At 36.9% G+C, this 23,873-nt stretch overlaps 1 protein-coding gene across 4 annotated transcripts in view; it reads right to left on the bottom strand.

Moving 5' to 3' along the window:
* Atg16 (Autophagy-related 16) overlaps positions 1 to 17,495 on the bottom strand; it is a 348,158-nt gene extending 330,663 nt beyond the window's left edge. For all 4 annotated transcript variants that reach the window (XR_011702746.1, XM_071595924.1, XM_071595925.1 and 1 more), the window contains exons 1-5: positions 17,388 to 17,495; positions 17,000 to 17,142; positions 14,384 to 14,523; positions 8,988 to 9,150; positions 7,358 to 7,597 (exon numbers count right to left, since the gene is read on the bottom strand). Coding sequence is in view for 3 of the 4 variants with exons in the window: in XM_071595924.1 (XP_071452025.1) it covers positions 7,358 to 7,597; positions 8,988 to 9,150; positions 14,384 to 14,523; positions 17,000 to 17,142; positions 17,388 to 17,487 (786 nt within the window). In the remaining variant the exon portion in view is untranslated. The remainder of the gene's footprint in view (positions 1 to 7,357; positions 7,598 to 8,987; positions 9,151 to 14,383; positions 14,524 to 16,999; positions 17,143 to 17,387) is intronic.
* Positions 17,496 to 23,873: the final 6,378 nt, after the last annotated feature.

Below are 23,873 nucleotides of genomic sequence, written 5' to 3' on the forward strand. Positions count from 1 at the left end.
TTACTGACATTTAAACATTCTCAACTGGTTCATTGGAAGTTTCCCTATCTAGTCAATAAATACACAATTCATTTGTTTTACTTATTGAGCCTATACAAACAGATGATTTGTTTTATCTTAGATTGTAGCATTATGCCCCCAATGAGCATGGTTGTCTTCAGTCACAGGCAGGATAGGGTACTTCACAGTCCCTAGGGTCACCAGGGTCACACTCCAGCCACTAGGGTACAGTCACATACCTTAGTTTTTAATATTATTTTGCTCCGTTTCAGTGGTACCAGGGTATTTTGAAAGGTTCTCAGAATCACCATCAGATATCAGTGCTAGCACAAGATTCCTTTGTAGTAATAGGAAACCCTTCATGATGCATCAGTTCTCAGGGAAATAATGTAGTGTGGGTATCTCTCTGTTATTATTCCCGTCTAGTGATTTGTGAAAATGGAAAAAATTGAGATTCGAGAAGTGATTAAATAATTTTTAACGAAAAGTATGAAAGGGAAATTCATGCCAGCTTCCAGAACACTCTGCTCCTTCATATTCAGCTGTTGCCAAAGTGGACAAAGGAGTTGGAGAGTGGTCAGGACAGCTTAGATAATGATCCCCGGAGTGGTTGGCCAAAATGTGCCACTATCCCTGAAATGATTGCTTAAGTGCAGAAAATGGTCATGGAGGATCCCAGACTGAAAGTGCAAGAATTTACTGAAGCTGTAGGGATGTCACTTCAATGGGCATATCACATTTTAACAGTGGAATTGAATGTGAGAAAATTATCTGCTACACGGGTGTCGCGACTCTCCACACAGGATCACAAAATGGATCAGAATGGAAATTTCTGAACAATTTTTTAGCTGTTTTATGAGCAACCAACAAGATTTTCTGAACCAATTTGTGACCAGAGATGAAAATTGGGTCCACTACTATATTCCAGAGACAAAAAGCAGTCAAAGCAGTGGAAATATGTTGATTCACCAACACCAAAGAATGCAAAGGCAATACAGTCAGCCGGAAAGGTGATGGCTTCAGTTTTCTGAGATGCAAAAGGAATTCTGCTGATAAGAGTATCTTCCCATTGGTTAAACAATTGCTGAAAAATACTACGCTAACCTCCTGGACCAAATACAGCAAAAGATACACGAGAAAAGGCCAGGTTTAGCAAGGAAGATAGTCATCTTTCATCAAGACAATGCATGACCACACACAAGTGCCATTGCTATGGCAAAAATATGTGAACTATGATAAATTGTTACCACATCCGCCTGATTTTGCTCCATCAGATTCATCTTTTCCCCAATCTTAAAATTTTCCTCAGTGGACAGAGATTCCTTTCAAACAAACAGCTGAAGTAGATGAGTATTTTGCAGGCCTGAAGGAATCTAATTTTCGAGATGGGATCAAAACATTGGAACATTGCTGGACCAAGTGCATTAGTGTACATGGGAAGTACATTGAAAAATAAAAAAGTTTCCCTGTGGTAAGTTGTTTTTTTCTATTCCATTCCAAGAAATTTCAAATTACCCTTGTAATATGCAGACTCTAAAACAAATTGATAAAATAGCGCAAAGTTTGTAGATTTCATATAAAAATGAATGACGTAGTGTGAGGGCATTGAAAAATGAAAAATGTATCATTGAATATTCACATGAGCCCACTTTTGGATAAATTCCAGGGTGTGCTCTTTTTTCACTGAATGAAAAATTTTATTACCTCAAGAGATCTTAAACTGCATTCTGTAAATGGGTGCCATCAAACTTACTATATTTCAAGTATTAAGTAAATATACACTCAGTATGTAAGTCAGCCCCATAGATATCGTGGTAAATACACATTCTACTGCACTAGGACTATTTTAATATTGTGATTACGTACCTAATACAGAATTATCCCAACCAAGATCACCATTTTGCAAAATTATGTTAATCATAATAGAGACTTTTGAGTAGAAAGTATTTTCACAAATATTTAATTTGAAGCACATAGTAATTTCAAGTAGAATAGCAGCAAAGCTTTGGACAACAAAATAAATTATTTTTTAAATTATAATTATAAAATTTTCTTCATGGTTTCGATACAACTAAAAATGGTTATTTATTAGTAAAAAATTAAAGCCAGGAACCATGTCTAGCCTAAAATTGCCAAAATTGTTTTTGACACTACTTCCATACACAACTGTACTTCACAGTGAAATGCTATGCATTCACTAACATATAAACATAGACTACATACATACACTACAGGCGTGATGGACAAAATGTGTTCAGCGTATACCAACAGTAACAACAAAGCCTAATTTTCTTCATGAAAACAAAACCTTCCTCTGTTCTAATTTGAAGAAAGTAAAGATCTACCCATTCAAATTTGGTGGCAAGATATTAGAAGTGATTACGAAACTGCCAGCAAATGTACAATATGTGCACTTAAAGTGTAAATCATGGCCTATGACTGCCTTTTAACTTTATAAATTTAACTTCATGGATTTCTCCATGCATTTGAGCCAGTGCATTTTTTGTGTAAGCTAGAGCTTTCGGAACCAGAATACCTTTTAATACCATGAATAACATTTTATACAGCAGAGCAGAGACATTCATTGGAAGCTTTGTTACTACACTATGAACACTATCCAAAGAGGCACCAACTTTTGATGAGAATGTTTCAAGAGTTCAGGGAAAAGAGAATGTGAAAATATATATATTCCTCTACTCCACCAATGTCCATCACAGGCTCAGGCAACTGTCACAATCATCAACCAAAAAGCATGCAATTGTTTGAACAGAGGGAAGAGGATAGAGATACATGGTATACAGTGATCACTGCCAGGAAGAGGTCAATATAAGTAAATAATCTTGAGTATTTTGGGCATTAAAATCACTACATCTGTACTGTGGCTGATCTTCTAAAAGAAGAACATGAGTCAAATTTTTCTGCTAGCAACTGGGGTTAGCCCCTTTTCCTGGAGTTTTTGCTACCTGATGATGAGACATCAGTCACCAGAGATGATTTCTCAATTGCAAGTCATACCTGGGCAAACGAAGAAATTCCAGGGTACATTTATTGTTCATGACCACCAAAAGACACCTGCAGAAAATGTGTGTTTAACTGCCAATCATAATCACTTAATCATCCCTTATATCCTGATACCAAGTCTGAATGGGTAGGTTAAATAAATTATTCCAGACAGTAACTATGATGGGCCTCATCAGAGGCATTGCACTTGTCCAGAGCATGAGTGAACGTGAATACAGCGGGAAGGAATGCTGGGGCACTTCACAGTCACAGCATGAGAATACCTGCATTTTAAGTATCATTGGATAGGGTGAGGAAGAGTGTTGGCGTGACCATTCCATTCCCCAGACGTGATGCCTCTCAACTATTCCATCTGGGGGTATATCACGGGCCCCACCAAAGAGACCCTTGAGGATGCTCAAAGAGGATGAGCTGCCAGGAGACTTGCTGCATCTGACATGGTATGTGAGTTGCCAGGGATCATTAACGCTGTGTGTCAGATTTGCCTTTGGTGGTGCAATTTCTGCACTCATGTCGGAGGTCTTCACTTTGGCCTTTTCCTGTGATATGTTTAAGCAAGCAAAATGTAAATGTGATTGGTATAATGAAACTGGGCAACGATTTGTGATTATGTCAGCCACTAGACAGTATGTCTAAGATGCGTATCATTATAGGTAATTGCATGGTTTAATAGAATATCTTTCACTAAATTTCAATTGGTAAAGATGAAAATCTAATGTATTTCCAGACTTATACTCCACGAAGCCTGAGCTACAATTTAAAAGTGGTTCTATAAGATATGACCCCACTAAATGATCCCTTCAGTGTGTTTGGATAAAATCTTAGAATCGCCTAGCACAAGGCAAAGCATGTGCACAATTTTTCTTCCCAGATATGGACAGGAAATTAAAATTACAAAATTGGTAAACAATCTCTGTGTACTAAATCTTTTGTGATTGGAGTTTAAGTAATGAGCTCAGGTACCTTACTGTTTTTTTCAAATCCTTGACTATATTATTTCACCATTTTAAATATTATTACAAATGTAAGGATACAGTCAAACTAAGAACAAACTGAAACTGGCAAACTATGTTGTCAAACTGAGAAATTGTAAATACAACAATAATGTAGCAAAAAAATTAGAAGCTAAATCTATGTTAATCGATGCATATTCTGGTCTTTCTTGGCTTCTATTGGTCCAAATCTTGTTATCATAAAAGGGATAATTTTCCTTAGGGTGCAAACAACGTATGGTGTGGTGCAAATTGAAATTTGCAGGATTCATATCCAACTGGCACTCCCTACGTGAATTTAAAGTCCATCTAGGAGGGAACATATAAGGTCGACATCTTGAAAATGTACACGAGGGGGGATGTCATCCATTAATTCTCTGTTGATTCCTTAAGTCTCTCTGACAACAAAAGACGTTGATAATACAAGGAAATCCAAGAAAATTTAAAATGCAGTGGTTTAAACACAATGATTTCACAAAGTCAGACGCAACTGATTGCTGTTAAGTAAGGAGTTTCTGAAAAAAATGCAGATTTAAAATACTAAAGGCATAAAGTAGTAGTAGTTTTTATGGGAGGCGACCAACAGCTAAGGTCATTTGCGCCTTTAAGGATGGATGGGAAAGGAAGGGTGGAGAGAAATGCAGCATTGGCATTAGCCTACTCTTAACAAAAGGTGCCAAGGGGTCTGCAGTTTAACTTCCCATTCAACGGATGTCGTACTCACTCAAAGTGCTCTATGATAAATATGATAAAAGGGGAAAAGAGGAGATTCAAGGGTCGTATTAAAAGAGGGCAGGAAAAATGGATGTAGGACACATTGAGTGGCAATGCAATGCTGAGGACCACAACAGGGGAGGGAATGTAGGTGTTAACAAGGAAGAGGTACAAAAATATTAGGCATTTTGGATTGAATAAATGGAGGCAGAAAGGATGTACAATTGAAGAATTGTTCATTGCAATGCAGGTTTTTGAGAATTTATTTAGTGTAGTGTTAGATGGGCTTAGCAATGTAGCAGTACTCAAGTAATGAATCAATCTATCAAGACCAGTAGATTGATGAATAACCATAATGACGACATTAATGACATTTTACAGACTTAATCAGTAATAGACAAAGCAATACTTGCATTAACCAAAAACAATGTCTTCCTATTAAATAAAGTTGTCACCTATCTACCAGCCAGTGTTTGTTCAATCCAAATTACTGAAAATTGAGCATGATCATATGTAAGGCTCAAAATATACATCTGCAAAATAAATGAAAATAGCCAGTAAAAAGGGCAATGATGGAGTCACAAATAAATGTTGTTTACCCCAATCTTTTGTAATTGGTTGAGTAGTGACACTATTAATTATTTAATACCCTTTGAATAGCAAATGACATTTATTAGATTCAAATTTAATTATTACTTGATCTTTTAAATTTTAATAAAAGTACTTGCAATAAGTTTTGAGGGACATGGCAGAACAGTGGGTAGAGCACTGACTGGGCTACTGACTAGAGGGTCCCAGTAAAATTACTGGGGATGCCTCTAGATACCCTCAGTTTCACCCAAGCTGTGTGATATTTCAGTAACCAGATCTTTCTAAGAAACCATTGGTGGCAAAGGAAAAGGAACTGGTCTCAATTTTATACGTTGTTCAACTCAGTACTCGGTCAGCTCTATTCTCATCTATCAAATGAACCTTAGGGTTGATGACTATAGTTTGGTAATATTTTCAACACCTGTTGTGTATTTGTTCACAAATAGAAAATTTTTCAATTATCATGCTCAATTTCAAGCAACAAGTCAACTTGTGAAACTAAAGAGAAAGAGACTTGGATGGATGAGATGACGTGTGATATTGGTCCTTGTACGTTTAGAGAAGAAAGATGGATCAGGTAACATCCACTAGTACATTGCTGCAAAAGAAATACGAGGGATGTGTAGAAAAACAGTTATCCCGTTGGCCATAATTTGAGCCTCATGATACATGACTATGAATTTCTACAACTTTTAAAATTAGAGATGCATTAACCCTCTTAGTGCGGCGGGGATTTCAGGGGTACTAGTGAGAAGTGCGAAGGGTAATTTAAGAAAATGTATCACCTTAGGAAAAAAAACATTATGAAGTTATTTGTTTAGATATCCATATGCAGTTTTTTTTATTTTAAAATATAATGTTGTAGTTAATAATGATGCAATAAATTTACAACATCTGAAAAATAAATGTAATTATTACAGTATCATAAATTTGAAGAATATTTTTTTAGCAATAATATTTCGATTTTTAGACACAAAACTAAAATTTTTTTAAAAACATTTTTCAATTAAACTAAAATATTTAAATATAATAAAGAATCAAGAAGACATGTAGAAAATATTATAAATAAATAAAGAAAAACCAGTGAATTGCAAATTTTTTTGTCAGCCTCTGCATAGTTCGATTTTGTTGAAAAGGCTGATCTCACTGAGTCAAATTGGGACTTTTCCCCTTTCCTTGAGACTGCGGCAATGTGCTTACAATCTAAAGGTAGAAAAAAACCAAGTTCTAACTCACAGAGAACTGCTGACAATGTAATGTATTACCCAGGGCAAAATTGATTAGATTGGATTGACGGCAAGAGAAACCAAAATGATTACAAAGCAGTGGTCTCATCGTCTCAACAAAGTCTGAATAAGCAGCTATATATCAACACCACGACACCACAACACATTCAAGAGATTACAGATAAAAACAGATTAGTAGCCTTTCAGTGGCTTTTCATAGTGGAAAGACAACTCAGAAAAAAAAACAAGCAAACAATTAGGCAGAGCTTCCCGAAATGTACAAAACTGAACGAAAAATTATAGTAAGAATTATACTTTTTGAAAAGCATTTAAAATTGCTAATAAAAAATTAAAAAAAATAGCACAAAAACCATAAATTATTATAGAAAAAACCATAAGTTACAACGATTTAAACAATAGCCTACGCAAGAGCCGATATATCGGCCCGCCGCACTAAGAGGGTTAAGAAGCTAGCAAATGACCAAATTGTTGGCCATTTACTACCGTATCATAATATATGGACAGAAACCAATAATGTTAGATCATTTGTTTGTTAGATCACCATCATCACTATTTCTGTCAGTAAGGTCGTATGATACATACAATTTACAAATAGCAGTGCAATGTGAAGTTTAATAAGAACAACCAAACAAAGATATGCCATTACTAACCATCCATTATGACCCATGAAATATGGAATATTTTCCAAAATTCAAATCACAATGGCTAAAATAACTTGCTATTGTGAAATTTTAACTACATGCCATTCTTTTTGCAGTTAACTTCTACTGTGAAAAATAAACTCAAACTTACAAATCGAAGTACCACTCCAGTGGGTACACTACAGCCCAAGAAACCTAGTTCTGATGATGATCCAAAATTACTGCCATGGCTACCACGGTTTGTACTGCCTCCTTCTCTTGCTGCATCTTCCAGTTCTCGCTGCATTTTTTGTTGCCTCTTCCGAACAAATCCTTCATGTTCTTCATTCATGCGGTCTGCATCCCTTGATTTAATCGATATCAGTCTTTCAACCAATTCCCTATTTTCATCCTTGATGGGTTCAAAATGAAGAACAGAAAGAAATTAACTTTTAACAAACTTAATAATATGATAACATTTTAAAGCAGACCAATAATCTTTATTCACTTCCATTGGCAAGATTATAAGGGTAGGTAAGTGGTGCGTTTATTTCATGAAAAGCAGATTCTTCTACAAACTCGCTGCAATTATGACAAAATTTGCTGCAGCCATAATTCATGGAAAATATTACAGAGGAGTGTATTTTATTATCAACAGAGGAATTCTATTATCGATATGCTATCCTAGAGAAGCCTAAATAAAATATGATAGTGCCAGCATAGTGCTAGGTCAACAGAGTGTTTCCTTTCACTCTGTGAATCTTGCAGCAGCTCAGCATCCTCATTGTACCAAACACTGAACTAAGAAATTTTTTCCCAGTTAATATATTTTCAACCCAATTTTTTCACTTCCTTGAATTTTAAAATTTTACTTTATATTGTCACTTATTATAAGGCTGAAGCAAATGATTTTTAATTAATACTTTTTTAACTGATTCATTCCAGTTCTTGGAGTTCAAAAGTCAAACTCTAGAATTCACATTTTCATAAAATTAGGTCAAAATGATGTACGTAATAGTTCTACCAGAAACTGAAAAATTATTATTCACAGTGATTTCTAAAGGCATGACAGTGGTGCATAGTTATTTCAAGACATTCAATACAAGGTCATTGTACCCAATGCTTAAAAATAAATCAACACACAAAAACCTCCACCAATGTACACAGAAATCTGAATATGTAACATAAGAGTAAATTAGTGAACAGTGTATTTTCAAGTATTGATGTCATGCTACATATTTTACATAATCCTGTTGACAGTTAATTGACTATTGGAGCACCCAAAAAACCAACTGAGGAGCTTGATTACAAAAGGTAACAATATTTAAAAAGAAAATGAGTTATTCATGTCAGCATCAAAATGGCTGGGTGGAAATCATTTTAAATAAAATAATATTAAAGCTTTTTTTGATTAAATTTACTAAAGCCTTTAAACAGGATTCTCGACATATTTTATTAATTTTCTTAAGAGTCCAATCCATCTTAGTTCTATAAAATTCATTTAATATAATTAATTTTATACCTTTTGAAATCAAATCTCAAAATTACATACTCCCACTAATGCTGCTGTTACTACCACTACTACTACAACTACTATTACCACTAGGTAAAACTATATGGTAATACTTTTACCCTATGATAACACTAAAAACTTCATTTTCCTCTAACTATCTATGCATCAACCCTTTTTTCAATGCAATGAAATAAAAATAAACAATTTAAGAAACATAGAGTTGAAATTTATCAATTTAACCATGAACATTAGAATTAAGCTAACAAAAAGTTTATTTGACATCACTTACTTGGGTCCTACGTAACTTTTCCTCAAGAGAAGCAAAGGCTAGTTGCAATGCCTGATGTTCATCCTTTAGCATTTGATTTAACCTCTCCAATTCACTTATATTTGTCTTTAAAGCATGAATTTGGCAATTCAGATGTTCTATAGTTTGACTACTTTCCGCTAAACTGTTCAGAAAAATACACAAGTTATTAAAATATAAATAAAGATTGTGTTAGCATGTTTCTCATTCCATTTCCTTTACACAGTAAAAAAATTATCTTTAACCATGAAAAAATTTCAAATATTATTTAGAACTTCTACTAGGAAAAATTATCACAGTTACATTTGTTTAGCAGCAAGGCATGTTAAAACACTTAACATAAATTAATGGATCAATCAAGATGAAAGAAGACACTTTAGCTTTTCCACACAGGATTTTTCTATACTACGACCTAGGTTTTATTACAGCATAACATCTTCAGGTGGTCTGAAGCCTGAACCTGAATATGTTACACTAACGAAACCTAGGTCGTCATATAAAAAAAATCTAAGCGGAAAAGCAGTGTCTTGGAAATGAAAAAATATTAACTTAATGATTTCACAAAAAATTTATTTTGATAAGACCTGGGTTTCGACATTCAACGTCATCTTCAGGTAACACCTCTTACAGACATCCATCTATATATATTACACTCAGATAGAGGTGGGGAGGTGGAAAGGTCTGGGAGGGTGGGTGGGGAAGAAAAATGATCAATGATTGTCGGAGGGAAACTGCTGACTGGCAGTATCTTAACTGATATAAACTGGCAGTCAGAGACATTTATAAATCCCAACTGCAACAAGACTCTACTATCAAATGGCGTAAAATCCTATATCTGGATGGCATTACAAGAAGAATTTGCAAAAAAACGCTGAAATATAAGTTCAAAATAGCTTATTTATAATGATTCGAACGTCAGGAACCTACTTTCCCACACAAAAGACAAAATTCCAAAAAGTGGAGAGTATAAGTTAAGATGTAAGTGTGATGCATTGTACGAGGGGGGACCAAAAAATAACAGGAATGTTGTTATAGATTCTTTAGTTCTCAATATATTTACATTAAATTTTGTTCACCTTCAAAGTATTCCCCAATGACCACATGCACTTCTCCAAACGATGCTTCCACTGTTCGAAACATTTCTGAAATTCATTTATCGGAATGTCCTTTAGGCCTTCTAGCGATTTTTGTTTTACCTCCTCCAAAGTATCAAAATGCTTTCCTTTCATGTCCGTTTTGAGTCTGGGGAACAAAAAGAAGTCACAAAGAGCAAAATCCGGTGAGTAGGGGCGGACAATCGATGTCATGCCATTTTTTGTCAAAAACTGCATCATGGAGAGGGTGGTATGAGCTGGCGAATTGTCATGATGGAAGAACAAGTCGCCTGTGTGCCAGATATCTGCTATTTTCTTCCGGATACTAACCCTCAATCTCTTCATAATCACAAGGTAAAACTTCTGGTTGACAGTTTGACCCGGGGAACGAACTCCAAGGGCACAATACCTCTGCAATCGAAGAAACAAATGAGCATTGTCTTGATTTTTGATTTCACTTGGCGAGCTTATTTTGGACTAGGAGAGCCAGCTGTCTTCCATTAGCTTGATTTCTGCTTTGTTTCAGGATTGTATCCATAGCACCATGATTCATCACCAGTAATCACCTTGGAAATAAAATCTGAGTCCTCTTTGAGCTGATTTTGAAGCTCAAAACATGCCTGAGCTCGACGCTGCTTTTGCTCCTTAGTGAGATGGCAAGGGACAAATTTGACGACAACCCTTTTCATATCTAAATCTTCTGATAGAATCCTCTGAATTGAACTCCATGACACTCCAGACATCTCACAGAGTTGATCAATGGTTCTGTGACGGTCTTCATGAATGAGGGCATTGATTTTGTCGCTGTTTTGTCAATTCTTGATGTTGAAGGGCAGCCTGAATGGGGTTGGTCTTCAATTGACATTTCGCTATTTTTAAAACATGTAAACTACTCGTAGACTCTGGTTTTGCTTAGGGCAGCTTCCCCATAAGCAGTCTTGAGCATTACAATAGTTTCCGCGACCGATTTCCCCAACGGGAAACAAAATTTCACTGCAGCACGTTCCTCTTGATAATCCGCCATCATGTTTTTTGCCGAAATGGAAAAAGTAGTTTCACTGAAACAGCTTTCACGGATGGACCGATCCAGGCACAGCAACGGCACTGCACATACTGACGCATGTGGCGTGAGTCTGACGTACGACTGGCCGAACAAAGCCTTCCCCCACTCTCGCTTCCCACCGCAGCCCACTTCCCGTTACTTTTGGGTCCCCCCTCATATGTAGGACAAACAGGCCGAAATTTTTAAGCAGCTTGAAATTTTATAAAGTGTACGCTCAACAGAGATTATTTTGATGACCTTTTGTACACCTCCCACTCGACACCTGTACTAATGAGGGAAAAACCCCTCTACTTCCCTGATACTCTCCCTCAACCTCAGAGATATGTAAATGGGTTTGTATTTATGTCTATGAACAACTTAAAACCCACCCACTTTCCTCCGCCATTAGGAGCAGTGCTCCCTATTGGAGGCCTTCTTCTGCTTTCTATCCAAAACTGATTGCTCATTTCCCTACCCCACCCACCCTCCCAGACCTTCCCACCCATTCCTATAGACTGTAGTATATACAGGTAAGGGTAAGCTACCTGAAGAGTTGCTGTAAGAGTTGTTCCCTTAAGATGACAATGAACGTCGAAACCCTGGTTGTAGCGAAATAAATTTTCTTTGGAATCATCAAATTACTATTTTTTTGCACATGAAAATGAAGGTACACTTTCAAAAACCAGTACTAGGAATTAAACATAAAAGAATATCACTGAGAAGGACATTTATATAAAACTTAACGTAAACATTTCAATGGCTCAAAATGTTTACTATACACTTGGAACAGAAAACTGTTTACACAGGAATTTTTCCAACAAAAATTGAAATATACAAATATTACACACCCTTAAAAACCTTTTAATAAGGTCAATGAATACTAACTTCATGACAAACATACCCAGGAATGAGAATTGGAAATTGGGACTGGCTCAGTGACCATGAAACAATGCCTAAACATTATAGTATACTTGTGAGTACAATATATGTTCTCTTACTTTCATAAATGAACTTATGAGCTAAGAGGCATTCAGTTTTTACTTAATATAGAGAATGATAGAACATGGAGCAAGATTCAGCAAGGTTAAAAATAATTTAGATATTTGTGTATCATCCTCTTCTGTGCACATAAACTTTACAGTATAGAGATAATATTCATTCATATGAAAATATATACATTACAATCATAAAAGTCAATTTGGGAGGAGATTGAAAGGTTTAATTTTTCAATTAAGAATATAATTATCAACCAAACCTTTTAAAATGAAGGAGGAAATTAGCAGATATTAACTACATCATACCCTATGCATGCTATGTTATTGTAAACAATTAAGTGGAGTATTCAGGGATATTATGATTTACTGTTACCGAGTAAGATAAAAATCAATTTAGAAAGTCTCCTCTCAAAAGTCAAGTTTCCTTTTTATGAAAGTTTCTTTGCCTGATGCAATTCTTCTTTCTATGTCCCAACTACTTGAACTATTTTGGTCCAAAATACTTCTAAGAGTGGATTACAATTGTGCGGTAGCTAAAGGACTGGCTTCTCACCCTGAGGCCCTGGGTTCAAATCCTGGTGGTAATTGGATTTTTGTAGTATACCTACTGGGAAAGGTATGTGTGGAGAGTTCCCTAAGTGAGTATGTCATCCACGACCACATTGTCAAACTGTAGACCCCTTGGCACCTTTAGTTAAGAGTATACTAATGCCGATGTCGGGTTTCTGTCTACCCTACATCCATTCTCATCCATCCCTAATAGTGCAAATGGCCTCAGCTGTCAGGCATCTCCCTTAATAACTACTACTGCTACACTACTAAAATATGTAAACTGTTCTGTTAAACTGTATTATTAAAAACACTAATGATGAAGGCAATGGGAAACTACCAAAATTATTGATCGCAAGTCAGTTATAATGGACACCAAGGAGATATATGTATTTGAAAAAGGTTCAAATAATAAGTATTACACTGAGTATAAAATAAAGTGATTAGTGTTTTTTGTCATTTTTTGATAAGAAGTGCTGTTTTTCATGAAAGCAACAGCATATGAAGTCTCAAATATATCAATTTAAGGAGATCAAAAACATTTACAATATTTTCCCATCGATACATGCACCCAAAACTTCGCAATTATCACAAATTTGTACAGATACCGTGCACGCAGGGCTTCATAGTTATCTTGAAAGTGTATTGATGCTGCACATCTGCATATGTATGCGCGCAAAAATTATATATATTGTGTGTAAAAATACGTCTATATCTATATACTAATAGATGGTAACAACCAATGTATACATGAAATCATAATTGCCTGTGGCTATATCTACCGTAGGTATGCAGAAGATTAGAGCCAGGTGATTGAAATTAATTCCAAACAACAGAACGATCAAAAAATAAACAATATATACAAGCCAACACAATATGCCGCCTTATAGCTTTTTCCCTATGATTCTTAAGTCGAAACAAGACATAGGTTTGTATGCCTTTTTATTTGCTATATAAATTAACTTTCAGCAAATCAAATATAAAAAATAAGAGAATGTATGAAATAGAGTTTTCTTGTTTTGTTTGTTTTACTTGGCTTTGTTAGCATCGGCGCTCAGCTCTCCTAGACACCCTCCAAGTTCTATGAAAGTGTCACCTACATGGTGATTAAGGCAATATTTCAACGCCTGAGCTAGAAGATTATTAGGAAGGAAGGAAGTAACTATTGCTACTGAAATCCATTAGGTTTTATGAAACCAAATTCCTTGATTCTTTAGACAAGGTTTAGCTTGGGGGCTTTTTCACCCACTACCAGAGGCATGCACAAGAGATAAGGATAGCATGGAAACCACTCATAAAATGTCATACATTTGTAGTGTGTTTAAAGGCACACACAGCCTGAAGAAGGAGATGAGCCAAATTGACCTTGTTTCAATTCAAACATGAAAACCTATCAAAGAGCAAAAATATATTCCCACAACATGTACAGTGTTAGGTTAAAGTGGGGTTGTAGTATAGTGTTAACATTAAAATACATTTTTTCATAAAATACAACATGAAAACTGAAGGCATCTTATGCACCTTGCTGTATCCTATAGCCAGGAAAATACAGTAGTTAGTGATTCTGAGGCTCCAACAATTCTGAAACATTAAAATAAAATAGGCAAGCCAAAGAAATAAAATTTTATTGAAACAAACAATATTAGTGCAAGAGATGGATTTAAAGAATAGTTCATTGCAATTCTTATAATAGCTCACCTGGACTCCTTTAAAGCAAGCTTTTTCTCTTTGTCTTGTAGACAGATATTGAGGTCTATCAGCTGCTGGGCATTCTCTCCCTTCCGCCGATGGAGCTCCGTAAGTTCTTCTTGCTGATGCAGCAGCCTCTGCTCAAGAATCTATGGAATTAGATAGAAAGATGAATGATTTTAAAAACTATTCCTTCATCATTGATTTTATTCTGCAATTTTATTTAGCATTTCCTCTTCTTTCATAAATAAGACTCTGGGTGGTATTCGCAGAAACCAAGCATTAATAACACAGGGCCAGCTGCATAAACAGTACTCTTGAAAGGAAGCAACACACAGATGCCTTACAAAACTTTTAGTGGCTGTGAATTGAAATCGCAGGCATAACCAAAGTGCTGGTAATGGAAATAAACTTAGCCAAAATAAATATTTATCTCACCAAGAGGAAAACTGCACACACAATATTGAACTTTATTCGTTTTAAACACCATTCTACTCCCAAATGCCCTTCCCTTGTCTAAATACAGATTATACCACTCATAACTCCCTCCTCTAAGACTCCAAGAATATTCTCCTTTTCTTCCATTTCCGACCTTGTATATGTATAAACCGACAATGCAATAACTCATAGCACAAGCCAAAATAAACTAATCAGAAAAATTTGATAGCAACATGCACAGTGCTAAGCAATTTATTTTATTGCTTACAAGATTGGCTAACCTTCTTCCCCATGCAATAAAATCCTCACCTTTAGTATACTTATTTTAACACTCACTAGTTTATGCATGCCTCATGAGATTACTCAAGCAGGAGACATACTTTAAGATAGTTCTTACATTAGAGAATTTGACACCTCAGAAAAGACATGGATTACATTTTTTGGTCCCAGCATATAAAACCTAGAGTTAATTTTCCTACCCACTCACATGTCTTATGGTTGCTTGTGGAAAAATTTCTTAAAAAAATTGACCAAACATAGACAAGACAAAAAAATAACTCAAACTAAAAATTAATAAACCAATAATAATAAGCAACAGGGAAATCAACCAAGCAGCATATTCCAACAAAATTCATTTAGAACACAATGAATACTTGATTTAATTTATCTTTTACCATAATTGATAACTTACAATAAAAAATACACAGAACGTTTTCCATTTCGGAAATAAAATTTAAAATTGCTATTTCAATAATAAAAAATTTTTAATTCAGCTACACACACTTTCCTCAGGCAAGAAATGTGTCCTATGATAGATAATTAGCAAAATAGATTTAAATTTACAAACTTTCATGAGACTTAATAAATAGAAAACGCATGAGAAAGTTTTGGGTTAAGATCTTTTCCTAAATAGACGCAAATATCTTCCAAAATGTTATCAAATTGAACGTAATGACAGCTAGATAATTTTTTAACATTCTCAACACTGTACTTTTTAAGTAAGAGAGGGATTTAAAATGCCATCTCAAACATCCTCTTACATAAAAGCCTTAAGGAATGTAAACAATAATTTTTTCAATGACTGCAGTCATATTTGTATTGTATTATGGGACCCAAAAACGAAATATATCAATGAATATCTTCCTAATTTTAAGTAAATGATTCTTATTTTATTCTAAAATGCATCTGCATTTGTCTTTTGATGCAACCAAAACATTTAATTATACCAAACATTTGATTTTTCACATCACAATCATGACTTCCAATTATCCTTAATTGAATTTTCTACCTCCTCAACCAGTAAAAATGTAAACACCTATTAGGAGTATTTTTAAAATTGCTGTCATATTTCTGAGTACAGGTACATCATAAAGTACATAAAAGATTTTAGTGGCCTTCGTCAGATATTGGTTCAGTGCCAATCATTAGAAAAAAAGGAGAAAATGGCAGGCTGAATTAAAACCCTTTTCCCTATTTTGAATGCTGAAACTATTCCTGCAAGCAATCACCTTCAATGCAATTTCAAGCAACACCTAACAGGGTATCCAATTACAGGATAACTTTCCTGTGAAATGATAACCTCAACAACTGTAACATCTTTAAACCCCAATTACTACCGCTGGCAACATGAAAATAATTAACTCATGCATGAAAACAAAGAGAATTAGCTGACAATGATAATTTACATTCGAGAGTACATTTAATAACATGGTATGACTTATGACAGATTAATCTTAACGAACATCTTTAATACTAATTCAACATAAAACGTTTACCAATTGAGCTTTCTATCAATCTTAACAATTTCATGAGCGGTGGTTTCTCTACTTCCCGGAAAATAGCTTTGTTTCGACACTGCATTGTTTATGGTAGGTACCCAATGCCATCGCTTACTGCAGATGGCTAACTCTCACAAGCAAATGTTACACAAGGTGAAATATATTACTTCATATCTCAATTACATAATTCATACTGTATATTTCGGATACTACTGCAAAACCATAGAGATAAGAGTTTCCATATGCTATGTGATAATAGGAAATACCTCAAGCCAAATCATAATTACAATTGTAATGGCTTGGAAAAGCTCTTATCGAGCTTTCAAATTGCATTCTTTATTGCCACAGCCACAAATCTATGCTGTTACACCATTGAATTACCGGAAGTTTAAGAATATGCATATTTCACCTGTATTTTATCCGAAACCTTTCCATCTTGAGAAGTAGATCTTTGACTAATTTCGACACTTTCTAACCGCAGCCTTTCATTTTGAATGGATAGTTGTAAGTTTTCAGCTCTCAGAGTATTTGAACTTTCAAATATCCTGTTATCTGAAACAAAGGTACACCAAAGATAATTGCAAAATAATTCATAAAATTTCGAGTGACACCTCATATTTTATAATGTCAAGGGAAAAGCCAATAGTTTCGATTCCAATGTGCAAATTTCTGGTGTTTTGTTCAGTGATTTATGACAAAAAATTGTAAGAAAATCATTAAAACAAAGAAACCCTTTGACAGATGTTCGACTATTTACACCCGACCAATCCCATTGCCATTCAGATACGTTTACTTACGAAGCTTTATTAACTCCTTAAAACAATGACATTGAGTTTTATCTCTCATTTGTAATTGGTGAAGAATATCATTTCTCCAGTGCCACTGTCTTCGCTCCATTAAGGGGGCTGCCATGTTAATTTGTTTCCCGATAGAATTGGCAACGACGTACAGATGGAACAGATATCACAAGGATAGGCAACGTTAGAGATCACAAATATTAAAAGTTGGAGCAATGAGACGTCGAACGGCCAACCGGAATCATTTCTCGGTGTTTACAACAATATTTCCTTCCTCTCACTATTTCATCACTACAAATGAAGTTGTTTTTTGGCGCCATTTCCAAACCTATCCTGATAATAGTTATTTCCTCAAAAATATTACGTGAAATCAAAATAAACAACTAAGAAGTAAATTTCTCTCTTCAATTTTCTTTCCTATTCAAACACAAAAATATATCTTGTTTTTATTTTCAAACGAATGTGGTAATACTGGCAAACTGACAGCGGGTAAATTTAATTTACGTATACGCTTCCCTCACTATTAAATATATTGCATTACATGTAATGCCAATTACTAAGCTCGTAGCTCTATCATATAATTTCCAAGTATTATAAAACTACTCACGATTTATAGAGCACTAGCGATTAGATCTGCATTTTGTGATTATTAATTGTATGTTTCCTCCATTAATAATAAAATTGACAACAGTCATTGGTGAGACATCACTCATCATTGTCCAATGGAGGCAATCTCTCTGAGCGACACTGGATTGGCTTGCACGTTAAACGAGCATTAGTTTCAAACAAAATGGTTTAATTTTTTCGCCTAGGGGGCGGTCAAATATTTTTATCTCTGTCGAACCAGGGGCCAGAGTTACTCTGTTAGCTGGAGTTTCTTACCGCCTGACTGTGAATATCCGCCTACTGCGATTGGGAGTGTATTATAAATGTAGGGGCCGGAGTTTTACGCATAGAATTATCCATTCAAATATTATTGTCCAAAAGTGATATTAGCCAATCGCGAGCCTTCCAGTAGCAGACGGCATTATATGCGGGAAACTTTTAAAGGAATAGGTATGTTTCCTAATAAATAGATAAAGAACGTACTACGGCCGAGTGCATGGAAAGAAAGTAAAACCCAAAGCCGTACACTTAAGGGCACTTATAGGTGGAATATAGAAGGGGGTGGGAAAGTTATTGTTTGGCGGGAAGCCAGAGGCCAGTGACCCGTCACTCAAACAAATGAAATTTAAAATAAATAGTTCTACCAATTACTCCCTTGATCAGGTATTTGCACACCAAATTGACCTTCACAAGTCGCAACCACACACACACGCAGGGTTTACGGGGCGGGAAGCCCGACGCCAGTGACCCGTCACTCAGACAAATGAAAAAATAAAATAAATAGTTCAGACAATTACTCCCTTGATCAGGTATTTGCACCACAAATTGACCTTCACAAGTCGCAACCACACACACACGCAGGGTTTACGGGGCGGGAAGCCCGACGCCAGTGACCCGTCACTCAGACAAATGAAAAAATAAATTAAAATTATATAACACTTACTCCCTCGCTCAGGTATTTGCAAACAAATTGACCTTCGCAAGTCACAAACACTCACACACACAGGGTTTACGGGGTTGGAAACCCGGCGCCAGTGACCCGTCACTCAAACTCGGACGACACAAAAGTACAGTGCTGGAGGGGAAAGTGCCGAAAAACCTGACACCAGGTGTTTCGCCTGCTAAGCAGGCCTCTTCAGAGAAGAATGATTAGTCGGAGCCAAAATATGTAAGTAACAGTTAAGTAGGGGAGGGGGGGCCTGGTAACGGACGGGGGAAGGTTATGGGGGGGGGAAGGAGGGGAAGCACGGGTGGGTGGGCGAGGGGCCAACAGGAGAAGGTACAATTCTTGGGAAATTTGAAGGTCGAAGGGGGGGGGGGTGGTCGTTTGACCGTTGGGGAAGGGACGGTCATGATTCCGGAAGGGAGATTGAAAACAAGGATGACGATATTGGGCCTTTGTCACTGTTCATGAGTTTTTCTTTTGTTTTGTTAATGTACAGACTTTCGTAATGGTCGAGTAGGTGATTAGGCACATGTTTCAATAGCTGTAGGTCTTCAATTGTGATGTTGTGTGAGTTTTCGTGTATGTGTTGGGCGACGGATGATTTGTTGAAATTTCCCAGTCTGTAACATGCAGCGTGTTCTTTAAAGCGTGTGCGAATATTTCTGCGAGTTTGCCCGATGTAAGAAAGGTCACAATGTGGGCAGGAGATTTTGTAAATTCCAGATTTGTCTAGGGTATCAATAGGATCTTTTGGATTAACAAATAGGTGTTTCAGTTTAGTTTGACTAACAAATGTGGGTGTGTAATTGATTTTTTTGAAGATAGAAGGAAGACCTTTTGTTAGTTGTGGGTGGTGAGGTAGTTTGACAAATTTCTTGTCACCTGGTGTATACAGTGTGGTGTTATTTTGGAGATGTCTTTTGTTCCTGTGTTTTTTTAAGATGTTATCAATGAGCTTTTCTGAGTAGCCGTTCACCACAGCCGTGTGTTTTATGTGTTTTAATTCTGTTATGAAATCCGCTTTGGACAAAGGTACATTGAGGAGCCTATGTACTAGGGAGTGGTAGGCAGCGAATTTGTGTGTTTTGTGATCGAAAGAAGATTCGTGTATGTAATTGTTGGTGTGGGTTGGTTTCCTGTAGATGTTGAATGAGAGGTGGTTGGAGGGGGTTCTGGATATCTTAAGATCAAGAAAGGGGAGGGACCGATCTATTTCAGATTCGACCGTGAACTTGATTGAGGGGTATTGGCTGTTAAGTTGGTTTTGAAATGCTTCTAAAGAGCATGAGTTGGTATCAAAGACTGCAAATATGTCATCCACATATCTAAACCAAACTTTTGGGTGCGACTTGTGAAGGTCAATTTGGTGTGCAAATACCTGATCAAGGGAGTAATTGGTAGAACTATTTATTTTAAATTTCATTTGTTTGAGTGACGGGTCACTGGCCTCTGGCTTCCCGCCAAACAATAACTTTCCCACCCCCTTCTATATTCCACCTATAAGTGCCCTTAAGTGTACGGCTTTGGGTTTTACTTTCTTTCCATGCACTCGGCCGTAGTACGTTCTTTATCTATTTATTAATGATGGCCTCCAAGTCAACCGAACGTAACCGATATCACCGGCTTAAGACCAACATCCTTAAAATCGGTGCGGACATTAACTTTCTCAAAAACTGCCAAAGTAACGGAATTCTCCCCCGATTCATCTCCTCGACCACCTTCGGAAAAAACCAATTTTCCCGCTATGATTCCATGATAAAAAACCGTATTTTGAAGTCTGAAATCCAATTCCTTTACGCAAAAAGATCAAAACTTGAAATTGAAGCCTACAGTATTCATCTTAAGTTAACGGCAGGTCTGGATTCAATTGAATTTACCGAGTGGTTAGAATATGATAGGAAAGTCCATTCAGTCAGCATCCATAAGCTACGGCAAAAACAATTCTCACTTTCCAAGAAATTCTCCTCCCTCAAGGACGAAAGCACCCATCCTCATGTTGCCAAGGCGGATCAATTCCCTTTTGTAGTTAATCTTTCCGAGACCAGCTTCTCCCGTGAGGAGTTACTTTTACTAAACCGAGGCCTGAATTTCAGTGTTAAACCCCCAAAACCACCCTTGAATGATCTCATTGCACACATAGAATCTGCCATTAAATACCTTGATATGGGAACCAAGAATCAAATCCGGACTTGCTGTGGGAACCAAATTAGGAAAAACCTTACGCAAGTCCCCAACAAGAGTGTACAACCTCCGAGAAACCTCTTTCCCCTTATCCGCTCACTTCGTAACAAAAACTGCTTTTACTTAAAATCTGACAAAGGGAATTCCTGTGTTATTCTAGACAAAGACACCTATTTCCAAAAAATGCAATCTCTTATTGACAATGGTCCCTACACCAAAATCTTAAAAAACCCCCTCAACAAAATGATCCTAAGCTATAAGTCTGCATTAACTAATTGCAAGCACCTAATCGATAAAAAACTTAAATTCAGACTTAATGTTTCGAACCCACACCTCCCACGCCTATACGGACTCCCAAAAATACATAAAACAGATTGCCCTATGCGCCCCATTGTGTCCGCCATCAATTCCCCCACCTACGAAATATCCAAGTGGCTTACGGGTGAATTCTCCAAGATTGGGTTTCAAAGTTCATCCAATATCAGAAATTCCATCGATTTCATTGAAAAAATCAAAAACATCACTCTTACGGACCATGAGATTCTTGTGTCCTTTGATGTAGAGTCACTCTTTCCAAGTGTTCCAATCCCGGATACCATAACATTTGTGGCGGAGTGGCTCCAGTCTAAGAACATTTCCCCGGTAGAAATTAGAGAATACATCCTCCTGACCAACCTTGTTATGAGTAACAACTATTTCTCCTTCAACAATTCCTTTTACCAACAAGACTTCGGCACCACGATGGGAAATTCCCTTTCTCCATTTCTAGCAAACCTGTTCATGTCCCGCTTTGAAGAGCAATGTCAAAGAAAATTTACCTACTTCCCAAAAGTTTGGTTTAGATATGTGGATGACATATTTGCAGTCTTTGATACCAACTCATGCTCTTTAGAAGCATTTCAAAACCAACTTAACAGCCAATACCCCTCAATCAAGTTCACGGTCGAATCTGAAATAGATCGGTCCCTCCCCTTTCTTGATCTTAAGATATCCAGAACCCCCTCCAACCACCTCTCATTCAACATCTACAGGAAACCAACCCACACCAACAATTACATACACGAATCTTCTTTCGATCACAAAACACACAAATTCGCTGCCTACCACTCCCTAGTACATAGGCTCCTCAATGTACCTTTGTCCAAAGCGGATTTCATAACAGAATTAAAACACATAAAACACACGGCTGTGGTGAACGGCTACTCAGAAAAGCTCATTGATAACATCTTAAAAAAACACAGGAACAAAAGACATCTCCAAAATAACACCACACTGTATACACCAGGTGACAAGAAATTTGTCAAACTACCTCACCACCCACAACTAACAAAAGGTCTTCCTTCTATCTTCAAAAAAATCAATTACACACCCACATTTGTTAGTCAAACTAAACTGAAACACCTATTTGTTAATCCAAAAGATCCTATTGATACCCTAGACAAATCTGGAATTTACAAAATCTCCTGCCCACATTGTGACCTTTCTTACATCGGGCAAACTCGCAGAAATATTCGCACACGCTTTAAAGAACACGCTGCATGTTACAGACTGGGAAATTTCAACAAATCATCCGTCGCCCAACACATACACGAAAACTCACACAACATCACAATTGAAGACCTACAGCTATTGAAACATGTGCCTAATCACCTACTCGACCATTACGAAAGTCTGTACATTAACAAAACAAAAGAAAAACTCATGAACAGTGACAAAGGCCCAATATCGTCATCCTTGTTTTCAATCTCCCTTCCGGAATCATGACCGTCCCTTCCCCAACGGTCAAACGACCACCCCCCCCCCCCTTCGACCTTCAAATTTCCCAAGAATTGTACCTTCTCCTGTTGGCCCCTCGCCCACCCACCCGTGCTTCCCCTCCTTCCCCCCCCCATAACCTTCCCCCGTCCGTTACCAGGCCCCCCCTCCCCTACTTAACTGTTACTTACATATTTTGGCTCCGACTAATCATTCTTCTCTGAAGAGGCCTGCTTAGCAGGCGAAACACCTGGTGTCAGGTTTTTCGGCACTTTCCCCTCCAGCACTGTACTTTTGTGTCGTCCGAGTTTGAGTGACGGGTCACTGGCGCCGGGTTTCCAACCCCGTAAACCCTGTGTGTGTGAGTGTTTGTGACTTGCGAAGGTCAATTTGTTTGCAAATACCTGAGCGAGGGAGTAAGTGTTATATAATTTTAATTTATTTTTTCATTTGTCTGAGTGACGGGTCACTGGCGTCGGGCTTCCCGCCCCGTAAACCCTGCGTGTGTGTGTGGTTGCGACTTGTGAAGGTCAATTTGTGGTGCAAATACCTGATCAAGGGAGTAATTGTCTGAACTATTTATTTTATTTTTTCATTTGTCTGAGTGACGGGTCACTGGCGTCGGGCTTCCCGCCCCGTAAACCCTGCGTGTGTGTGTGGTTGCGACTTGTGAAGGTCAATTTGGTGTGCAAATACCTGATCAAGGGAGTAATTGGTAGAACTATTTATTTTAAATTTCATTTGTTTGAGTGACGGGTCACTGGCCTCTGGCTTCCCGCCAAACAATAACTTTCCCACCCCCTTCTATATTCCACCTATAAGTGCCCTTAAGTGTACGGCTTTGGGTTTTACTTTCTTTCCAGGTATGTTTCCATTTATTTTTTTGGTAAAAATGATTGATGTGAGACCGAATTGAATTGTTGATTTAAGAAGCGAAGAAGAAGATAGTAAAATGAATTGGCTTCTCAGAAGACATAAACTTTCATTCAGACAACATA

Source organism: Hetaerina americana, unplaced genomic scaffold (genome assembly GCF_022747635.1).
Source record: "Hetaerina americana unplaced genomic scaffold, ioHetAmer1.1.p SCAF_71, whole genome shotgun sequence".
NCBI lineage: Eukaryota > Metazoa > Arthropoda > Insecta > Odonata > Calopterygidae > Hetaerina > Hetaerina americana.